The 24,400-nt window shown below is 40.4% G+C and overlaps 1 protein-coding gene across 1 annotated transcript in view; it reads left to right on the top strand.

Moving 5' to 3' along the window:
* Positions 1-21,263, top strand: part of GRM3 (glutamate metabotropic receptor 3) — a 342,443-nt gene extending 321,180 nt beyond the window's left edge. Inside the window, exons 4-6 of the mRNA XM_044276763.1 lie at positions 15,418-16,481; positions 17,356-17,530; positions 21,170-21,263. Of these exons, the coding sequence (XP_044132698.1) occupies positions 15,418-16,481; positions 17,356-17,530; positions 21,170-21,246 (1,316 nt within the window). The 3' untranslated portion in view covers positions 21,247-21,263. The remainder of the gene's footprint in view (positions 1-15,417; positions 16,482-17,355; positions 17,531-21,169) is intronic.
* The last annotated feature ends 3,137 nt before the right edge of the window (positions 21,264-24,400 follow it).

The raw sequence follows: 24,400 nt of genomic DNA, 5'->3' as shown, positions 1-24,400 counted from the left end.
TTCATATATAAAGGACCAACATTATACATAATTAATAATTGATGTGCATTATCGTCAGGTGTAGGGGGTGGTAACTTGTGGGGAACACAGACTGCTCACCTGGAAAGGACAATCAGCCGGCATAATTGTATGGCATACAGAATGTATCAATGCTCATGTCCGCGCGCCATAATCACGTGATACATCACATGATCAAGCAAAGTTTCGCAGGACAGGTATAAGGATTTCATGCGCATGTCCGCGCATCACTGTCTCGTGATGATTTACATGAGCAGTGTAAACATAGTAGCGTATCCTGGTAACCAGGTAGTAGTGAATTAAGTAATAAAATATCATCAATGGGACAAGCAGAAGTAACGGGAAGTCCTGCATTTAAGCGCATCTAGCCCGATCCCATATCGAGAGGCACATGTGCCGGATAACTTGCTATTAGCCAACACCTACAGGCCAACCGATTTAGTCTGCCTCCCACCTAAGATGACAGGTAAACGAGTGTAGTGTCCTAGTTCTGGGTACATTATATATATATATAAGGACTATAGGATACAGGATACATCACCAAATGTAATACCACAAGGGAACGCCCCCTGTGTTTTACAATAAAAAAATTATCGGGATCCATCATTCCTTTCATGCCTCAGTATAAAAAAGTTATCGAACACTAAAAAATTTTGGAATAAAAGGGAAAATAAATGGTAAAAATTCTAAATCTGAAGGTGTCAGACCTCTACAGAGCAATGAGAGGGGGAGTTGCAGAGAGCGACTGTATTCACTGAGGAAAATAAACTGTCAGATGAAATGAAGAATGTAAAAGTAAATTCCCCATTAAAAGTGTCCTGTCTGACCCAGGAAGAAGTACAACAGCGACTTAAAAAGATTAAAATAGACAAATCGCCAGGACCAGATGGCATACACCCCCATATCCTAAGAGAATTAAGTAATGTCATAGCCAGACCCTTATTTCTGATATTTACAGACTCTTTATAGCCTCCGGTATGTTCATAGTTAGACTCCACCCAGGGAAACCTGCCGCGGTCTCCTTCTCCTATGCTGTAGCGCTGGCCAATCACAGTGCTCAGCTCATAGCCAGGCTATGAGCTGAGCGCTGCGATTGGCCAGCGCTACAGCATAGGAGAAAGAGACGCCGGCAGGTTCGCCTGGGTGGAGCCTAACTATGAACATACCGAAGGCTATAACCGGAGAACGGAGCGGCGCCCGGGGATAACAGTAAGTGCAGGGGGATCCCTGGGCGCCGCTCTACACGTATGTATAGTCAGTTTAGATACTTTTTTCTGGTGAAAGGTCCTCTTTAAGTGGGGAAAATTGGCTTGTACCTTACAGTTTTTTTTTGCCTTCCACTGGATTAACAGGCCGAACTGGATGGACAAATGTATTTTTTCGGCCTTATATACTATGTTACTATGTTACTATGAAAATGGGAAAAAATACACAATATTCAATACTGCCAACTGTGTTTCTTTCTATTTGGCGAGACGGTCATGTGTTCACCCTCCGGAACAACCCTAAAAAATAAACAAATTGTTGTGTTATAATCTAAAAACAAATATATACAGATGCTGTAAGAGACAGAAAAAAGACTAAGGTTGAAAAAGAGCCAGTTAAACAAACAACCAATGTCTGAAATCCACATTGAGACCATTTGGTCTCAGCGTGTTGAGTTTAAGTTTCCACTTTGCTTCCCGTTTTTTTAATAATTTGACTCGATTACGTTCTTGGAGGGGGAACCTGGTCAATAATCATAAATTTGAGATCACATTCAGTATGTTTTTATCTATAAAATGTTTTCTAATTGAATAATGATGCTGATTAACCCCTTAAGGACCAGGCTCATTTTCACCTTAAGGACCAGGCCATTTTTTGCAAATCTGACCAGTGTCACTTTAAGTGCTCATAACTTTAAAACGCTTCGACTTACCCAGGCCGTTCTGAGATTGTTTTTTCGTCACATATTGTACTTCATGACACTGCTAAAATTGGGTCAAAAAAGTTAATTTTTTTGCATAAAAAAATAAATTTTTTACCAAAAATTTTGAAAAATTAGCAAATTTCAAAGTTTCAGTTTCTCTACTTCTGTAATACATAGTAATACCCCCAAAAATTGTGATGACTTTACATTCCCCATATGTCTACTTCATGTTTGAATTGTTTTGGGAATGATATTTTATTTTTTGGGGATGTTACAATGCTTAGAAGTTTAGAAGCAAAATTTGAAATTTTTGAGAAATCTTCAAAATCCCACTTTTTATGGACCAGTTCAGGTTTGCAGTCATATTGTGAGGCTTAGATAATAGAAACCTCCCAAAAATGACCCCATTCTAGAAACTACACCCCTCAAGGTATTCAAAACTGTTTTTTCAAACTTTATTAACCCTTTAGGTCTTCCACAAGAGTTGATGGCAGATGGAGAAACAATTTAGAAATTTCTATTTTTTGGAAAATTTTCCAATATAATCAATTTTTTCCAGGAGTAAAACAAGGGTTAACTGCCAAACAACACTCAAAATGGGTTGCCCTGATTCTGTAGTTTGCAGAAACACCCCATATGTGGTCGTAAACTACTGTTTGGCCGAACGGTAGCACATAGAAGGAGGGGAACACCATATGGGTTTTGGAAGGCAGATTTTGCAGGACTGGTTTTGTTTATACCATGTCCCATTTGAAGCCCCCTGTTGCACCCCTAGAATAGAAATTTCAAAAAAGTGACTCCATCTAAGAAAGTACACCCCTCAAGGTATTCAAAACTGGGTTTACAAACTTTGTTAACCCTTTAGGTGTTCCACAAGAGTTAATGGCAGATGGAGAAACAATTTTGAAATTTCTATTTTTTGGAAAATTTTCCAATATAATCAATTTTTTCCAGGAGTAAAACAAGGGTTAACTGCCAAACAACACTCAAAATGGGTTGCCCTGATTCTGTAGTTTGCAAAAACACCCCATATGTGGTCGTAAACTACTGTTTGGCCGAACGGTAGCACATAGAAGGAGGGGAACACCATATGGGTTTTGGAAGGCAGATTTTGCAGGACTGGTTTTGTTTATACCATGTCCCATTTGAAGCCCCCTGTTGCACCCCTAGAATAGAAATTTCAAAAAAGTGACTCCATCTAAGAAAGTACACCCCTCAAGGTATTCAAAACTGGGTTTACAAACTTTGTTAACCCTTTAGGTGTTCCACAAGAGTTAATGGCAGATGGAGAAACAATTTTGAAATTTCTATTTTTTGGAAAATTTTCCAATATAATCAATTTTTTCCAGGAGTAAAACAAGGGTTAACTGCCAAACAACACTCAAAATGGGTTGCCCTGATTCTGTAGTTTGCAAAAACACCCCATATGTGGTCGTAAACTACTGTTTGGCCGAACGGTAGCACATAGAAGGAGGGGAACACCATATGGGTTTTGGAAGGCAGATTTTGCAGGACTGGTTTTGTTTATACCATGTCCCATTTGAAGCCCCCTGTTGCACCCCTAGAATAGAAATTTCAAAAAAGTGACTCCATCTAAGAAAGTACACCCCTCAAGGTATTCAAAACTGGGTTTACAAACTTTGTTAACCCTTTAGGTGTTCCACAAGAGTTAATGGCAGATGGAGAAACAATTTTGAAATTTCTATTTTTTGGAAAATTTTCCAATATAATCAATTTTTTCCAGGAGTAAAACAAGGGTTAACTGCCAAACAACACTCAAAATGGGTTGCCCTGATTCTGTAGTTTGCAAAAACACCCCATATGTGGTCGTAAACTACTGTTTGGCCGAACGGTAGCACATAGAAGGAGGGGAACACCATATGGGTTTTGGAAGGCAGATTTTGCAGGACTGGTTTTGTTTATACCATGTCCCATTTGAAGCCCCCTGTTGCACCCCTAGAATAGAAATTTCAAAAAAGTGACTCCATCTAAGAAAGTACACCCCTCAAGGTATTCAAAACTGGGTTTACAAACTTTGTTAACCCTTTAGGTGTTCCACAAGAGTTAATGGCAGATGGAGAAACAATTTTGAAATTTCTATTTTTTGGAAAATTTTCCAATATAATCAATTTTTTCCAGGAGTAAAACAAGGGTTAACTGTCAAACAACACTCAAAATGGGTTGCCCTGATTCTGTAGTTTGCAAAAACACCCCATATGTGGTCGTAAACTACTGTTTGGCTAAACGGCAGGACATAGAAGAAGGGGAACGCCATACGGTTTTTGGAAGGCAGATTTTGCTGGACTGGTTTATTTACACCATGTACCCTTTCAAGCCCCCTGATGCACCCCTAGAGTAGAAACTCCATAAAAGTGACCCCATCTAGGAAACTACGGGATAAGGTGGTTGTTGTTTTGGGACAATTTTTGGGGTAAATTAGATTTTTGGTTGCTCTATATTACTCTTTTTTGAGGCAATGTAACAAAAAATTTAATTCTAAAATTGTTTCTACATTCGCTATTTAGTTTTGTGGAACACCTAAAGGGTTAACATAGTTTGTAAAGTAATTTTTGAATACCTTGAGGGGTGTAGTTTCTTAGATGGGGTCACTTTTTTGGAGTTTCTAGTCTAGGCTACATCAGGGGGGGCTTCTAATGGGACATGGTGTAAAAAAAAAAAACTGTCCATCAAAATCTGCCTTCCAGAAACCGTATGGAGTTCCCTTCGTTCTATGCCCTGCCGTGCGGCTATATAGCCATTTACGACCACATATGGGGTGTTTCTGCAAACTACAGAATTGGGGCAATAAATGTTTAGTTTTGTTTGGCTGTTAACCCTTGCTTTATTACCGGCAAAATGGATTTAAATTTAAATTTTGCCCAAAAATAGGTGTTTTGGCACCGTTTTTATTTTATATTTTTAACACCGTTCATCCGAGGCGTTTGGTAAAAAGTTATTTTTATAGCGACGACTTTTACGCACGCGACGATGCCCAATATGTATGGCTCTCAGACTTTAGAGACACTAAGCAGGCATCCTAAAACTGCGGCCCTCCAGATGTTGTAAAACTACAATTCCCACCATGCCCTGATGATGGCTGTAGGTTGTCTGGGCATGCTGGGAGTTATAGTTTTACAACATCTGGAGGGCCGCAGTTTGAGGATGCCTGCACTAAAACTAATATTTTTTGGGGAAAGAAAAATTGTTTTCGTGTCTCCAAAGTCTGAGAGCCATAGTGTTTTATGTTCTCTAGTGAACTGTTGGGGATTATAAAAATTTAGTACTCCATGGAAGTGTGATACTCCCTGAAGCAATCGATAATGCAGAGGCCCGGATGATCGGGGCACGTGTCACATTGAGTTGTGGTGTCCTTCCGTATCCCCCTCTTGTGACACACTCTGCACTTTTTTTGGGTTCGTCCCTTCTTTCCAGTATGGGGGACCACACCTGGAAAGTGTTGGCCAGGGACGATCCGGGCGCCTCCAGTTCCCGAGGTACTCCGGCCTGCTCTTTCCCGGTCCGAAAAGATCAGGTCTTTGAGGACTGCCTCATAGAATTGGAGGAATGTCCCTGTGCTGCCAGCGCTTCGGGATAGTACAAAAGAGTTGTACATGGCAACCTGCACCATGTAGACCGCAACTTTTTTGTACCATGCCCGGGTTTTGCGCATGGCGTTATATGGCGTGAGGACTTGATCAGAGAGATCAACTCCTCCCATATACCGATTGTAGTCGACGATACAATCGGGCTTGAGGACCGTTGCCGCGGTACCTCGCACAGGGACTGGGGTGGTGCTGTTACCGTGGATTGTGGACAGCATAAGGACATCCCTCTTGTCCTTATACCTGACCAGCAACAGGTTTCCACTGGTAAGTGCACGGGTCTCACCCCTGGGGATAGGTACCTGGAGGGGGTAGGCAGGGAGGCCGCGTTGATTTTTCCGCACGGTCCCACAAGCGAACGTGGATCTGGCGGCAAGGGACCTGAACAAGGGAATGCTGGTATAAAAGTTGTCCACGTACAAGTGGTAACCCTTATCCAGCAGTGGGTACATAAGGTCCCACACGAGTTTCCCGGTAACACCCAGAGTGGGGGGACATTCTGGTGGTTGAATCCGGGAATCTCGCCCCTCGTACACACGAAATTTGTAAGTGTACCCTGAGGTACTCTCACAAATTTTGTATAGCTTCACGCCATACCTCGCCCGCTTTGTGGGAATGTATTGGCGGAAACTGAGTCTCCCCTTGAACGCAACGAGAGACTCATCAACCGCGACCTCCCTTCCAGGTACGTAGGCCTGCTGAAATGTGGCCCCAAAGTGATCGATGACCGGCCGTATCTTGTACAGCCGGTCATAGGCAGGATCACCTCGGGGGGGACATGCTGCATTATCGGAATAATGCAGACATTTCCGGATGGCCTCAAACCGGTGACGTGTCATGACCATACTGTACAGTGGGGTCTGGTATAGGACGTCCCCACTCCAGTATTGCCTGACACTGGGTTTTTGGACTAGACCCATATGCAGCACGAGGCCCCAAAATGTCCTCATCTCGGCTGCACTGACCGGCGTCCAGCCACCGGGTCTAGCCAAAACTGAGCCTGGGTTTTGAGCGACGAACTGTTGGGCGTACAGATTCGTCTGCTCCACCATCAAATTCACCAGCGGGTTACTGAAAAAAAAACTAAAAAAGTCTATTTCAGTAAACCCCACTGTGGGAATCTGGATTCCAGGATTGCCAGCGAAATCCGGAATCTCAGGCTCAAAGTCCACTGGGGGACACCAGCTAAGTTCATCGGCAGGGGGCTCCGGTGAACTTATTTGGTGGGCCGGGAAACCAGTACGAACCCCAGGGCGGCTCGTACTAGGGTGGGCCACAGGATCCCTAGCATGTGTGGCCCCTGGCTCCGCCTGGCGGCGTCTCCGCTGCCTTGGTGGCTCATCGTCATCCGATGATGATGAGGAGGATGCGGATGACAAAAGGAACGTGGGGTCATCCTCATCCTCACTGGGGCTCTCAGAGTCGGAGGCAATCTGGGCATATGCCTCCTCGGCTGAGAACACCCGGCGGGCCATGGGTGTGTGTGTGTGCGTGTGTATGTGCGTGCGTGTAAACCTTTATTCTATGTGCGTGTGTGTGGGGGCACGGGTGTTCACGTACTAAAAAGTCCAGGCAAAAAAAATGGGCAAGTGTTAGGAAAAAAAAAAAAAAAAAAAAGTTCAAACTTGCTGATCTGCGGTTCAACGCTGATCAGCGGTCGGTGGGGTGGTGGGGCGGGCGATGCGCTAACAGTGGACGGACGCTAAAAAGTGCCGGCCAGTCAGCGCACGCAGAAAAAAAAAAATGTGGTGGTGGGGGAAGGGTCTGGTGGTGGGGGGAGGGGGTTGGTGGGTGAAGGGGGGGGCTGGTGGGTGGGGGGGGGCTGGTGGTGGGGGGGATGCGGGGGGGGGGCAAGTGGCAGGGGGGGTCTGGGGTCTGAAAGTTGAAAAAAAAAAGTTTGGAATAAATGTGCTTTTTTTTTTTTTTTTTTTTCTAACTTTTCCCTTCTTTCCCTGCCTAACGGTGCCTCTCCCTCACTGACCCTAACCTACCTGGGTGGCGATGGGTGCAGGAGGGTGATGGATGCCGATTTAGGGGGACACAGGAGCTGGTGCTGGACGATGCTGCACGGTCAGGGTGCTGGACAGGAAGAGGAGGGGAGAGAGGAGCGCAGGAAGTTTGAATCTCGCGCCTCTCTCCCCTGCACCAATCAGCACCCTGGACAGCGGCGTTCAGCACCAGGGCCAGCTCCGCCTCTGCAAATCCTCGGACTGCGATTGGTGGTGTAAAATTACGCCACCGATCGCAGTCTTTTTCCGGTTCATCGGGTCACAGGACACCCGAATGGACCGGAAACGCAGAAAACCGCAGGTCTGAATTGACCTGCGGTTTTCTGCGATCGCCGATACGGGGGGGTCCAATGACCCCCCCCTGCGTTGTTACGGGATGCCGGCTGAATGATTTCAGCCGGCGTCCCGTTCCGATTAACCCCTGCGGCGCCGGAATGCAGATTTTAAGTCAGGACGTACCGGTACGTCCTCGGTCCTTAAGGACTCGGGAAATAGGGCGTACCGGTACGTCCTCGGTCCTTAAGGGGTTAAATCGTGTTTTAAAGTTGCAGGTTGTCTCCCCGACGTATAATAAACTGCAAGGACACCAGAGCACATATATGTGTACTCAAATCATTGTGTGTCAATACAAAAGGTATACGCTGTCCAATGTGGTCCCTAGTAGTTTTTGTAATGTTTTAGATCCATCAATCGATTGGAGACGTTTACGTTGTTCACATAATACTCTTTGAGGATAGCCTCTGGCCTTAAATGAATGTACCATAGTGTTTACTGTTTTATCTAATTCACTGTTATTACTGATGATCCTCCTAGCCCTAGTAAATTGACTAAAGGATTGGATCATCTTGCAAGGGTGTGCACTGTCATAACTTAACGCAGTATTTTTATCAGACTGGTATGAAGTATAGTACCTTGAAGAGATACATCTACATCCAAAAAATGATTTTTTTTCTCGTGAAAACTCCAAAGTATATTATATATCTGGAAATAAATAATTTAGAAAAAGATGGAAAGATTCCAATTCTGCTATCGTACCTGTCCAAATGACAAAAATATCAGCTATGTATCGCCACCACCTCAGCACAATTTTATTTCATTTTTTTTATTTTTTTAGGGTTGTTCCAGAACACATCACCATCTCGCCAAATAGAAAGAAACACAGTCTGCAGTATTGAACATGTGTATTTTTTCCCCTTTTCCTTTTATTCCTAATTTTTTGGGTGTATGATAACTTTTTTATATTGAGGCATGACAGGAATGATGGATCCCGATAATTTTCTTATTGTAAAACACAGGGGGCGTTCCCTTTGTGGTATTACATTTGGTGATGTATCCTGTATCCTATAGTGCTTATTTATAATGTGCCAGGAACTAGGATACTACACTCGTTTACCTGTCATCTTAGGTGGGAGGCAGACTAGATCGGTTGGCCTGTAGGTGTTGGCTAATAGCAAGTTATCCGGCACATGTGCCTCTCGATATGGGATCGGGCTAGATGCGCTTAAATGCAGCACTTCCATTGATGATATTTTATTACTTGATTTACTACTACCTGGTTACCAGGATACGCTACTATGTTTACACTGGTCATTTGAATCATCACATGACAGTGATGCGCGGACATGCGCATGGGATCCTTATACCTGTCCTGCGATACTTTGCTTGATCATGCGATGTATCATGTGATTATGACGCACGGACATGCGCATTGATACATTCTGTACGCCATACAATTATGCCGGCTGATTGTCCTTTCCAGGTGAGCGGTCTGTGTTCCCCACAAGTTACCACCCCCTACACCTGACGATAATGCACATCAATTATTAATTATGTATAATGTTGGTCCATTATATATGAATTTAAAAGGAATATTTTTTATACTAGAGCAGTTTGCACTTTATTTGGTGTATAATATATAATTAAGTACACTGTTGGTCTTTTTAATGTATATTATGGCAGAGTTTTGTAAATTACTATTAAGTGACTATTAATTATGTAAATGTACCGACACCCTATAAATATGCACTAAGTCCATGTATGTATTGCTTGAGAATGGTCCCAGAAAGCAGACTGAAACGTTGCGTGGGTCAATAAAGGACTCCACTTATTTTTTACCTATGGAAGTGCTGCGGTTGTTTTTCTTTTGTATATCCTAACAGTTGGTTACGTCTTTACTGCGGGCAGTCCGGACTTCTGTTACTGTTGGGGCTGTCTTGGATTTTCCCATTATAGATAGATATATATATATATATATATATATATATATATATACACAGTGGATATAAAAAGTCTACACACCCCTGTTAAAATGTCAGGTTTCTGTGATGGAAAAAAATGAGACAAAGATAAATTATTTCTGAACTTTTTCCATCTTTAAGGTGACCTATAAACTGTACACCTCAATTGAAAAACAAACTGAAATCTTTTAGGTGGAGGGAAGAAAGCTAAAAAATAATAATAATGTGGTTGCATAAGTGTGCACACCCTCTTATAACTGGGGATGTAGCTGTGTTCAGAATTAAGAAAATCATGTTAAATAGGAGTCAGCATACACCTGCCATCATTTAAAATACCTCTGATTAACCCCAAATAAAGTTCAGCTGCTCTAGTTGGTCTTTCCTGAAATGTTCTTAGTCACATCCCACATTAAAAGCCATGGTCCACAGAGAGCTTCCAAAACATCAGAGGGATCTCATTGTTAAAAGGTATCAGTCAGGAGAAGGGTACAAAAGAATTTCCAAGGCATTAGATATACCATGGAACACAGTGAAGACAGTCATCATTAAGTGGAGAAAATATGGCACAACAGTTTCATTACCAAGAACTGGACGTCCCTCCAAAATTGTGGAAAAGACGAGAAGAAAACTGGTCTGGGAGGCTAACAAGAGGCCTACAGCAACATTAAAGGAGCTGTAGGAATATCTGGCAAGTACTGGCTGTGTGGTACATGTGACAACAATCTCCCGTATTCTTCATATGTCTGTGCTATGGGGTAGAGTGGCAAGACGAAAGCCTTTTCTTACAAAGACAAATATCCAAGCCAAGCTACATTTTACAAAAACACATCTGAAGTCTCCCAAAAGCATGTGGGAAAAGGTGTTATGGTCTTATGAAATGAAGGTTGAACTTTTTGGCCATAATTCCAAAAGATATGTTGGGCGCAAAAACAACACTGCACATCGCCAAAAGAACACCATACCCACAGTGAAGCATGGTGGTGGCAGCATCATGCTTTGGGGCTGTTTTTCTTCAGCTGGAACTGGGGCCTTAGTTAAGCTAGAGGGAATTATGAACAGTTCCAAATACCAGTCAATATTGGCACAAAACCTTCACGCTTCTGCTAGAAAGCTGAACATGAAGAGAAACTTCATCTTTCAGCATGACAACGACCAAAAGCATACATCCAAATCAACAAAGGAACAGCTTCACCAGAAGAAGATAAAAGTTTTGGAATGGCCCATCCAGAGCCCAGACCTGAATTTGATTGAAAATCTGTGGGGTGATCTGAAGAGGGCTGTGCACAGGAGATGCCCTCGCAATCTGACAGATTTGGAGTGTTTTTGCAAAGAAGAGTGGGCAAATCTTGCCAAGTCAAAATGTGCCATGCTGATAGACTCATACCCAAAAAGACTGAGTGCTGTAATAAAATCAAAAGGTGCTTCAACAAAGTATAAGTTTAAGGGTGTGCACACTTATGCAACCATATTATTTTATTTTTATATTTTGTCTTCCCTCCACCTAAAAGATTTCAGTTTGTTTTTCAATTGAGTGGTACAGTTTATAGGTCACATTAAAGGTAGAACAAGTTCTGAAATGATTTATATTTGTCAATTTTTTTTACATCACAGAAACCTGACATTTTAACAGGGCTGTGTAGACTTTTTATATCCACTGTATATCCACTCTGTAGCATGCTCTGTGTAAGGTATTTAATCTATAATACATGAAGTTTCATTGCTGTAAGCGCCGTTCAAAATGCCACAAGGGGGCCCACTGAGACTTTATCGCCCAAGGGCCCAAATGAACCTGGAGCCACGGAAACCTGACATTTTAACAGGGGTGTTTGCTTTTTTACATCCACTGCATATATATATATATATATATATATATATATATATATACATATATATACATATATATACTTCCACAAACATAAAGGAGCACTAACCGAGAAATACTTGACCATTTTCAAATGTTCAGGATTCTGTCCAGAGGGCTGTTAGGCAAGATCATCATCTATGGCTCCATGTCCTATTATGCCTTCCTTGACTATACAGCTGGGAGACACTTAGCAGAACATGAGAAGTAAACTAGGGCATTTAGCTGCCAGCAAGAAATAAGGGACATGAAGAGAGTTTCAGGAATGTCAAGAGAATGCTTAACTATTGACCTGACACTTGTGTATGCTGATCAGAAACTGCAAATGGATTTTATACGGAAGGTAAAGGGCGTAGTAGAAATTGATAACATGAAGTCATAACATCATTTAGCGCACATGAAAAGAGTAGAACAAATGTGATTTAAGGATTTGAGGTGTAGGACCTTTTATCATTTGTCTTCTGGAAGGCCATTTAGAAGTACAGTTTAAGAATCTCATTACACTTCTACAGTTAGCCTATTCAACTTTAGCTATTGTAATTTTGTATGCACAGGATTTTTAAACTGCATGGAATAAATTTGTATGGCCTCCAGACTTGACAGCCTTTAGACAGGAGTCATCTCGGTGCCATAATAAAAGTGGACATGTCAGGTCACAGAATGTCACATAATATTACGTTTGATTCTGAAAATGGATTGTGTATTCATGAACATATTGCTGACAACAGATGAGGTTATATGAGTAAAGTCCATACACAGACTTTTAATTCAACTTCGACACTAACGGCAGGAATAAGTGGATTAAGCTCAGCTTATTATGCTTTACTTTTTAGAAATCATGTCTTTAGTGTATAAAAATAAATGGAGGCGAAGATCCCTATATCTGTTGGGAATATGGACATTGACCAGGGGCATAACTACCATAGCAGCAGACCATGCAACTGCTATGGGGCCTAGGACAAGAGGGGGCCCAGTCTTAATTGGGATTATCTCCTCTTCTATTGGGAGTGAAAACTTGGCCAGGACTCAGGACTCTACCCTCTACGCCTTAAGGACACTGGGATTTTCCATTTTTGCATTTTCGTTTTTCACTCCCCGCTTTCCCATAGTCCTAACTTTTTAATTTTTCTATTCACATAGCCTTATGAGGGCTTATTACTTGCGGGACAGGTTGTACTTTCTAATGGCACCATTTACGGTTGCATACCATGTAGTAGGGAGCGGAGAAGAAATTCCAAATGGGGTAGAATTCAGGAAAAAATTCTGATAAAGGTTTTTATTTTTTTACATTGTACACTATGCGGTAAAATTTACCTGTTATCTTCATTTTACAGGTCAGTACGGTTCCAACGATACCACACTTAAATAATTTTTCTTGTGTTTTATAAAAAAATTATTGTGTAGTTGAAGTGAAAAAAATGCCAAATTAGTGTTGTTGTTTTTTTTGCTACGCCATTTGCCGTATGCCATTAATATTGTTATATTTTAGTATGGTATGGGCATTTTTTTTATTGGTTAAGTATTTTTATTTTAAGGAAAGGGGGGTTATTTGAACTTTTATTTTTAATATTTTTAATATTTGTAAAAACTTTTTTTAACTTTTTTTTTACTATTCTTAAATCACCTTGGGTGACAATAACTGGCAATCATTCGATTGCCCATAGTATTCAGTGATGGCTACATCATTGAAGACTTTAATTGCACTATATCAATACAAGGCTGCCACCTAGCAGCCTGTATTGATATATACATCTAGTTGACTCGGAAGCCGGCTTGGGGCTTTGGTCAATTAGATTGTAGTAACAGGTCCCCCGATCTCAGCCGGGGAACTCTGTTACCGGACCGGAAGCGTGCGACTTCTGGTTCCGGTCTGCGCAGATGCCATGCTCATTTGACCACTGCATCTGAAAGGTAAGATGTATGCGATCAGACTTATGGCTGCGGGTCTCTGCTATTTAAAATACATGTGCCGCGGGTCTCTGCTATTTAAAATAGCAGAGACCCCGTGGTTAAGGCGCCCACTATGTGCACGAGCGAGCGCCATGTTTAGGGATCGGACCCATGATGTACAGCTACGTCATGGATCCTTAAGGGGTTAAAGGAACAACTATTCCACAGCAAATGAGGCAGTGGAAAAAATGGCCCAAGGGTCTATGAAATAGGTTTGATCCATGCTATGGGGCCCTTACTTCTCTATGTACGTCATTGACATTGACAGAGTGAAAATATAAAGATCTGTTAGCTATTTTCTCTCATGTAAGGGTGATTTCACACTGTGTTTGCATTGTCTGTTTGCTGTATGCCTTAAAAGGGTTGTCCGGGTTCAGAACGGAACCTGGACATATCTCTATCTTCACCTCTCCGGCCCCCTTGATTTTAGCATCAAAGCAAAGGAATTTTTTGGAGATCCCGTGATGTACCGGGCTCTCCACGGTGACTGCTAGGCAGAGGATTCCACCTAGCGGTGAGCCCAGTGCCATCACTGGCACTAATAGGCGGTTTTAGCACTGAAGATCAGCTCTGAACCCGGACAACCCCTTTAAAAAAGCTCCTAGTGCATATGTGAATTTTATTAATAGCCCTCTAACCCCCCTATTCACCTAACAGGGACCAAAGAGAGTCCAACTTTTGGTCTTCATTGGACTGGTAAAGTATATGTTGGTGTACCTTTTTTTTTTTTTTTGCACTATTCCATACAGAGGCATCCACTAAAAAACTGCACAATATAAATGGTTTTAAATTGAGAGTCTGTGGGCTATATATGCCATTGTATGCCTATACTGTAGCATCCATAGGTGGTATACAGCAGAGGCAAATACAGTGTCAAAGCAACTTGTGTTATTAGGAGAGAATTCAAAAAAACTATCTAAAGTGTGAGTTCATTCTTTAGTGTTTAGTGCAGTTCCAGTAGCGAAAGGCTAAATATAATAGCTATAGCGATAGTGCTATATATATGCTTGTTTTAATAGAGAGATAAAACCATACAAAAGTTCTAGCCAGGTGTGAAAAAAAGGCTGCAAAGTAAGAATTCTTTCAAAAATAGAAGTTTATTTTTTATCAGTTACCTGCCAGTTATGCCAGTTTTGAGCTGATGCCACTGTTGGACATCTTCCTATTTTGAAGGGAATTAGGCATGATTTATCTTTAATCTGCTGCACTGTTTCCTTGGCCAACCTTGGTGTCTGTGGTCGATGTTGCCCTTTTAATTGTGGTTCCTCAAAAGTTCTTGACAGTAGCAGACACATCCGTCATGCAATACTATCAAGGAAGTGTCTGATTGGCTCCAAATTTTATTCAGCAGCAGGACAATGACCACAAACATACAGCCAATCTCATTAATAACTATGTTCAGTATAAAGAAGAACAAGAATTCCTGGACGTGATGATAGGGGCCCCACACAGCTCAGTTCTCAACATCATGGAGTCAGTATGGGGTTACATGAAGACACAGAAGATCTGTGGTTAGTTCTCCAAAAAGTTTGTAACAACTTCTCTGCCTAGTTCCTTCAAAAACTGTGTACTAGTATACCTAGAAGAATTGATTTTGAAAACAAAGGGTGGTCACACCAAATATTGGATTTCTCTTTTGTTCATTCACTTAGCATTTTATTAATTGATAAAAATAAACAAATCGAAAAGCACTGCTTTTGAATGTATTTTTACTTTGCAGTATTTTTCCACACCAACCTAAAACTTTTGCTTTTTATATATATATATATATATATATATATATGAATGTGTATATTCATGCTTTTTTTTACACTCTTCTCTTTTTCTACAGCTCCATTTATTCCCCCCACCGCAGACAGTGTTGTGAAGTTTGATGCATATGGAGATGGCCTTGGTTTATATAACGTTTTCAATTTTCAGTATAATAATGGCAAATACTCATATCTAAAAATAGGTCAGTGGGCAGAGACCTTGTCCCTTGATGTAGATGTCATACAGTGGTCAAAGAGTATGGTGCCAACATCACAGTGCAGCGATCCATGTGCTCCAAATGAAATGAAGAATATGCAACCTGGAGATGTCTGTTGTTGGATCTGTATTCCATGTGAAATATATCAATATCTTGCAGATGAATTCACATGTGTTGACTGTGGACCAGGACGTTGGCCCACCTCCGACCTAACCGGATGCTTTGACTTACCTGAAGACTACATTAAGTGGGAAGACGCATGGGCCATAGGCCCAGTAACAATTGCATGTCTTGGGTTCTTCTGTACATTCCTGGTTGGCGGAGTCTTTGTCAAGCACAATAGCACCCCTTTGGTCAAGGCATCTGGACGTGAACTCTGTTATATACTCTTGATTGGAGTTTTCATGTGTTATTCCATGACATTTTTTTTCATAGCCAAACCATCCCCAGTCATTTGTACTCTAAGGAGATTGGGACTGGGGACTTCTTTTGTAGTTTGCTACTCGGCTCTTCTAACAAAGACTAATAGAATTGCCCGGATCTTTAGCGGTGTAAAAGAAGGTGCTCAAAGACCTAAATTCATCAGCCCCAAATCTCAAGTCATAATTTGCCTAAGCCTCATCTCTGTTCAAATTGTTATCGTGTCTGTTTGGCTTATGTTGGAATATCCAGGAACCAGACGGTTTACTCTTCCAGAGAAGAGGGAAACTGTCATACTAAAATGTAATGTGAAAGATTCTAGTATGCTGATATCTTTAACATATGACGTGGTTCTAGTCATACTATGTACTGTATATGCCTTTAAAACAAGGAAGTGCCCAGAAAATTTCAACGAAGCCAAGTTTATTGGATTTACAATGTATACAACCTGTATTATCTGGCTCGCATTTCTTCCAATATTTTATGTGACGTCCAGTGACTACAGGGTAAGTACAGTCATTTTCTATTGGCAACTTACTGTGAAATACATAAATGAACCAACGTTTCGATAAGTTTTGTTACCTTCATTTATTTTTAGCTCAATTATTACAGTATATAATGGGACGTTTTAACATATGTGTTTTATAGGTGCTTGGCTAAGTACAGGCACTGTATAACTGGACCAGTGTAATTATCACATGACTAGGAGTTGAGTGTTCTAGATATAAAAAATTGATGCTTATTTGTCAATGTCTGCAAGCAGAGTTCTTGAAAACGGGAATTGATAAAGAAAGTATTTTGGTAGTTTTTTACATTATACAATAATTACGTTTGGTTCACTAAAAATGGATTAACTCTTTAAGGAGGACCTGTCACCGCTCCTGACATGTCTGTTTTTGTGCATACTTATATTCCCCATTCAATAACATATTTGCATTGAACTCTATTATTCTTCCTAGAAATTACTATTACACAAAGTTAGAGATGATGCAGGTATTTGGTTCCTGCAGCACTACAGCTGTTCAGAAACGACAACTCCCAGAATACTTCATTCACTTCTAAGTTAGAAGAACAGCCAAGCATGTTTGCATGCTGGGAGTTGTAGTTTCACGGCAGCTGGAGTGCAGAAGGTTGCTGATCCCTGCTGTAACATGTTCCTCTTTATAAAGGCAAAGAGCTTTTTGTGCCCCTTTTTAAGGTACTACATGAGTAAATGAAGTTGGTTTGAACTTCCTATTTAACCATATTCAATGCTGTTACTGGACTGCTAAATAAGTTCTTGATCACGGGACCCAAACTGTTTCTCCTATATAAAGAGTGTACAGATAGCTGAGGATTCATTAACAACATAGTGACTGAATTATTTTCATTCTGTTTCAGGTCCAGACTACGACCATGTGTATTTCTGTAAGTCTGAGCGGTTTTGTAGTCTTGGGATGTCTGTTTGCACCGAAAGTCCATATCATTCTATTTCAGCCACAGAAGAATGTTGTAACACACAGACTCCATTTAAATAGATTTAGTGTCAGTGGCACTGCAACCACGTACTCCCAGTGTAAGTATATTACATCTCATGGTCATCAGCTGTTAGGTGTCAATGGATCTTTGCCTAATTTGTATTTGTAATACATGTATGTTTATGTATAATTTTAGGTTTAGTATATTTTCCATTTCTAATCTTATTATTATTCCCTTTAAAAAGAAGAAGAAAAGAAAGAATCGAATATTAAATAAAAAAAAATTAGAAATTGATAACGACAGCCATGTTAAGGCCATCTATTGTAAATGTAGTATTTCCAAACTGTCCTTTTAAATAAATAAAAAACTCAAAATGTATGAAAACCAGTAAACAACTTGACACTGGCATGTGCAAAAGTCCAAGATTTGGGTGTGCTGCATGCAAGGGATCCATACACAATGTTGAGGCCCATTCACAGGGCCAATGACGATCAACATAGACAACCCCGAGAGCAAATCAATCATGTGGGTTACTCAAAAACAAGGTACAGTATTAGTCTTTAGCCCAGCTTTTACAAGGGTTTTCCAGGATGAAAGCAGTTTTTATTAGATATTTACATATTCCATCAGTGCCAGTAATGTCAGATAGGTCGATGAACCCCCAAATTCAGAAGAGGATTAGAATAAAACAAGCAAAAAAAAAATATTGGTTTGGTGAATAAAGCATGTGAACACAGCCTATAAAGTGCAGGATAAGATGTGATCAGCACATTCTGTCTACAAGTGTTGAAAATGATCAATATTTAGCATAAATATATGTGCTATAGTAAGTAGAATAATGAAATAATAACAGCATTCCTATAGTATGCAAAAAAAATGGGAGGTTAGTCAGCACATCCCAATGAGCAGGTGCACTTCACCATGGCTGAAAGCACTCTGCAAACACAAAATATAAAGTAATTACAATAGTACCATACTCACTATAGAAAATGTAAAATGCTACGCTATAAATGTGAGATTCTTGTCAAATACTTTTTGTACAAAATTATTTGTGCCTGTCCGCCAACGACAAGGCGATCTCTTTAGGACAGGAACCTACGCTAAATACAGGGAATGCAGGTTCCACATGTATTTTGAGTCCACTCTGTATTTTACCTCTTTTGGTGCCATAATTGCCTCCAATGAATACAGAGAGAGGAGGCTTTCGATTTATACCTGCACTAATTAAAATGAGCCTGTGGGACAGACAGGTTATATATATTTTATCTACCGTATATACTCCAGTATAAGCCGACCCGAATATAAGCCGAGGCCCCTAATTTTACCCCCAAAAAATGGGAAAAATTATTGACTCGAGTATAAGACTAGGGTGGGAAATGCAGCAGCTACTAGTAAATTTCAAAAATAAAAATAGATACCGTACCAATAAAATTACATTAATTGAGGCATCAGTAGGTTAAAGGTCTTTGAATATTTATTTCAAAGAAAAACAATATGGTATCAACAATAACTTTAACAGTACAAAAACCAACTAAAGCGAATATTCGATTTTTGGGAAAATACCAGTTCATGTGAATTTTTATGCGAAAATTTGAATGCAATTTTTTTGCGAATTTTCGCAATCAAGACCTAGACTCGAGTATAAGACGAGGGGGCTTTTTGAGCACAAAAATATGTGCCAAAAAACTCGTCTTATACTCGAGTATATACGGTAATAAGTATGGCACTATTGTTATTTGTGTTTGCAGAGTGCCTTGTTTGTTATTCCTACAGTATGCAGAAGTATATCTAGTACACTTTAAGATAGTTCTAGTACATGTTATGCTTTCCCATCCATTCCTATTTCTCTTTGGCATGGTGAAGATTCTACATCAAGTCTGCTGTCAATACCTTTTCTCGATTTAGCTATCCTTGCAGAGTTGTTTCCTAGAAATCTTTATTATCACTCAGAAAAGTACAAGTATTAGAAACCTGCAATCAATGAGAAATAGTAACTTAGAAAGACAATAAAACCACTATGTAGTAAGCACAATCAGGCTGCCAGTTAGAAATATCACACACGTTGTCTTCTAAAATACCATGGTCTCATGAAGTTTGTCAAGTCACTGTGGTCCATACTTGCTTTGGGTATTCTAACACTGCATGTTTATCCAATTTTTATTTTATTTTCTTGCTAAGAGATAGGAGATGAGTTCGATCAGTGGGCATCCAAACTAAAATGGGGGCCTATATTCCCCAGTATTGGACTTTGGAAATAGCGTAGTACAAGCACTTGGCTATCCCAAGCAGGACCCCTTTCAATCAGACACCCCCTATCCTGTGGACCCAAATTTAATTTTCTATTAGCATCAATAGAGTTAGCATCTAAAGGGTCTTTTACACAGGGATATTATGAAGCTGATAATTGCGAACGATCGCTTATACCAATTCTCATTCTGGTTAACTGGCCCTTGTAAATATGCCTCTGATCTCTATACCGGTTCATTAGGTAAAAGCATGGTTGATGTTGCTTCCAAAATCATTATTTCTTGGAAGCAGATCTTCCTGCGTAAGCAGAGATCTCCTGCCCAGAGATGTAATGAATCTGTATAGAGAAGAGCGATCGCAGTAGAGATCACTACTCCACATACAGAGGAGATGATTGCTGCATGTAAATGTAGCTCTCACCTCCTCTGACGAGCAGGCAGTTATCAGGAACAAATCGTTTCATCCCTGATGATTGACTTCTCAATTGTAAAGGGGTCTTTATACAAATGTGCTTGATGGACACCATAAAAGCAAGAGATTTTTGCACACATTTTGCATAAAAGAAACGGAACAAAATCCAAGACATTTATTTAAAAAAATACCACAAGTTCCTGCACCCTATTTCATACTCTTAGAATTTGCAGTCAAAATACACGTTGGGACTAGTTCCTCTTTCTCTAAAGAAAATTCTTACATTATGTTGATAAAAGTACATTTAGTGCTTCCAGTTTTTATTCCAGTAGAAATAAGTCCTGGTACGCAAGTGGTCTCTATAATCCTGCCAATACCCGCTGCTCTTCCATAGTCCTCTGTAACCATGTCCTGAATACCTCGTAAGATAGTGACCTCTATGATTCTGTGCTTGATCCACTGTGGGCTACTGGACCTCCCTGCTCTACGTCATCTGGCAGACTAGTGGATGTTAGATTGCAGGTCAGAGAAACATCCCTCTATAACACACTGCAGGCTATCTTTACCTTTACACACAAATGCTTCATCCTTTCTTTATGCATGGGAAGTTGACAACAAAGCAAGTCATCCAATCTTCCTGTCACATAATTGACCTCTGCTTCTGGGCTACTGGGTCAATATGCAGTTCTTTATCTGGGTAGGAGAGGAGGCTATTTCCAGGGCCACCAGATGTTTTGTGACTTGGCGTCTACTTTGCAGTCTGTGTCTGGAAATCTAAGAATGAATATGTTGGACTATTGTAATTGACTCAGAAAAAGATTCACGATGACTTGAAATCCAATTAACCCATGACCTGAGCCCTTTGTACCATCCCATCAGTGTGAAGTGATTAATCAGAAATGTTTCACTGATCCTATTAAATAATAGCCCTGAGTTTTTCAAGCAAGTGCAGGAAGATGGTTCACTATTAAGAGATCAAATGTCTGGCGTATAGTAAGTAAATATCACAGTGCCTGTAGTATTATTACTCATACATGTATATGCATTTTATTTATTGGTGGTATTTTTTCTTTTTCAGCTTCGGCCAGTGCACATTACACACCAACCATTTGTAATGGAGGAGAAGTTCTAGATTCGACCACCTCATCCTTATAATCGTCATCAATATTTCTGTCCTAAAGGTTTTTAGACTGTTAGAAATTATGCACTTGTTGTGCAGTCCTGTCTTTTTTTCTAGAAAACTATTTTTGAGGACTGTCTACAATGATGTTCTAGAGCTTTTTAGATTGATTCAATGACCACTGTAATCCACTGTTTTAGAGACCATGTATATAAGGTGCGTTATCTACACAACTTGCTGTGTCCACTGAGTAATGATGGCTTCTGCCATTACTATATGGGTTACTTACTTTCCTATGAAATTTTTGTAAGCTAGGTTATTGTTGCAACCAATTTTAGAATGCATTTAAGTTACTTATGGTTACATGACATGTAACTGGTTGTTTTTGCACAATTTAAACAGTATTAATGTGAAGAAGCCAGTAATAAAACCTTTGTAGAGGTTTATAGCATGTATTTCTTGGTACTTATATACTGTTGCGTTGCACTGACTTGAGGGATTCTGGAAATAGAATAAAGTAAAATGAATGTATGGCTTCTAAAGTATCCTGCAAATGAGCGTATGGCAACAATATTACCTAGATAAGGTAAATAAATGTTCATTTTACATAGTGCTCTATACATTGGATACTTAATACACTGGAACAATATATATTATTAGTATTGTATATTTCAATGAAAAAAAGTTTCCATGTCTTTTACACTAACTGTGATTCTTATCAATCCAATATAGTATTAGTAATTTTTTATCATATCAGTTCATTTGAAAATTATATATAGAAACAGCAATTCAGGGTAATCTCATTTTGATAGCTGTTTATAACAGAAGATTATGGTCCTGAACAACGTCTAGGGACTCGTTCATACAATGGGCCATAAAGAACATTCACGGTTTCATTAAAGACCACTTCAATATAAAAAAAGATTGTCATTCCTTTTATATACAGTTGTGGGGATGATGAAAGAGTTCTAAGAACATGTCCATACAGCTAATTCTCTAGAGAAATTCATATACAGTACTACATGTAAAACCTGAACAGATTTTTCATGTTGTTTTCTGACCCTGGCAGCAAGTATTCAATTCCTCTACATGAAAATGAAGCATTATACAATGGCCCAGATTTACTAACCCTATAGAGGGCGTAAAGTTAAGCCAGATTTACTGAGTCTACTTTCACTCTCGCGTTTTGGCTTTCCGTTTTGTGAGATCCGTTCAGGGCTCCCACAAGCGGTCCAAAACAGATCAGTTTGTGCTCTAATGCATTCTGAATGGAAAAGGATCCGCTCAGAATGCATCAGTTTGCATCAGTTCAGTCTCCATTCCGCTTTGGAGACGGACACCAAAACTGATGAAACTGAGCCATACGGATCCGTCCTGGCACACAACGTAAGTCAATGGGGACAGATCTGTTTTCTATGACACAATATTGCACAATCGAAAACGGATCCGTCCTCCATTGACTTTCAATGGTGTTCAAGACGGATCCGTTCTGGCTATGTTAAAGATTATACAAACGGATCAGTTCTGAACGGATGCAGACGGTTGTATTATCTGAACGGATCCGTTCATGACGGATCCGCACAAAACGCGAGTATGAAAGTAGCCTAAAGGTGTCACCCAATGAACGAACAAAATACTTGTTCATCAGGTGAAATAGTTGTTTACAGCAATATCATTGTTCTGGACAGTCTTGTGTACACAGCGATCTGCTGCCCAGAAACAATGAATCTGTATCAGTGATTGCAGTAGAGATCCCTTGACCCCATACAGGAGAGGTAACTGCGGCATGTAAGCAGCTCTTACCTCCACTGACAAGCAGGCAATTATTGGGATGCAGGCTCAATTGGCTTGTGTAAATGCACCTTTAGATAGGCTGTCTAGCCGTGTACCACAATTATCACAGGGGCTCGGGCTGATAAATGTGACACAGGTATAGACTTTTCAACTATTGGTTGGCTTACTTTGAGACAGAAGTTTACACCAGAATTGTGGCTTAATTGTGCATACTAGGCCTTACCCATTTCCAGCGAAGCTCCCCACCCTTCACATTAAGCCACCCCATGTTCAAGCCTGCGCAAAACGTAGGCGCAGACACAGTAGTAAATCTGGGCCAATGTCTGTTGGAGTTACAGAGGACCTGTCACCAGTCCTGACATGTCTGCTTTAGTAAATAATTGTATTCCACATTAAATGACCATTAGTATACATGGGATATGTGGACAAATCGATTTTCCAGCAACACTAAAAAGGTCCAAACAATCGTTTGTATATCAATTGTTCCCGTTGGAATCGAGTACTTGTGTTATGCCACCTAAAATACAAATATGAGATGAGTTATGAAAGCTGAAATTTATAAACATCATCCAACATAGAACATCTAGTAGAGGGGTGGACAACCTGCAGCCCTCCAGATGTAGTGAAACTACTATTCCCAGCATGCTCCATTTATTTCTATGAGAGTTCTGAGAAGAGCAGAACATGCTACATGCATGCTGGGAGTTGTAGTTTCACAACAGCTGGAGTGCCGCAGGTTGCTGATCCCTGAACCAGGACATTCTGCAGATAACCCAATCCTTGACCGAAACAGCCACGAGGGAGAACAATAAGCCAGATGCAAAATAAAGAACTGCAAACTGTCATCTAAATACATAGCTTAATTAGTACAAATATCCTGCCAGTCCTTAGATCTTGGAATGGGCCAGTATCTTTTTCCAATTTACTTCTACAGTAACTTAAAATAAATAAGTTTACATTATAACAGCGATGTTAATTTATCTATCCCTCCAATTAACCAGTATCTAAAGAGGTCCTGTCACCATGAAAATGCAGGGTAGTCTGCAGACAGCATGTTATAGAGCAGGAGGAGCTGAGCAGATTATATAGAGTTTTGTAGGAAAGAATCAGTGTAACTTGCATTTCATTGGTTTAAATTCCTGCTTGATCTGGGATGTAAAGTCCAGGAGGCGGTCCTATCAGTGATTGACAGCTATCTCTGTATACATAATCCTAGAGGGAAGACTGTCAATCACTGATAGCATGGCCTCCTTGACTTTAGTGTAAGTGATGCCAAGTTTGCTTATGTAATGAGTGTGACGATAAAAATGACATAATCTGACTCATTTATAATATACACCACTTACTCTAGTTTGAGGGGTGTTTTGGAGCTGATAGATTCCCTTGAAAGCCCAC

This window comes from Bufo gargarizans, chromosome 2 (assembly GCF_014858855.1).
Source record: "Bufo gargarizans isolate SCDJY-AF-19 chromosome 2, ASM1485885v1, whole genome shotgun sequence".
In the NCBI taxonomy this organism is placed as follows: domain Eukaryota; kingdom Metazoa; phylum Chordata; class Amphibia; order Anura; family Bufonidae; genus Bufo; species Bufo gargarizans.
Note: the sequence above shows the minus strand (reverse complement) of the source record. Positions and strands in the feature narration are given on the sequence as shown.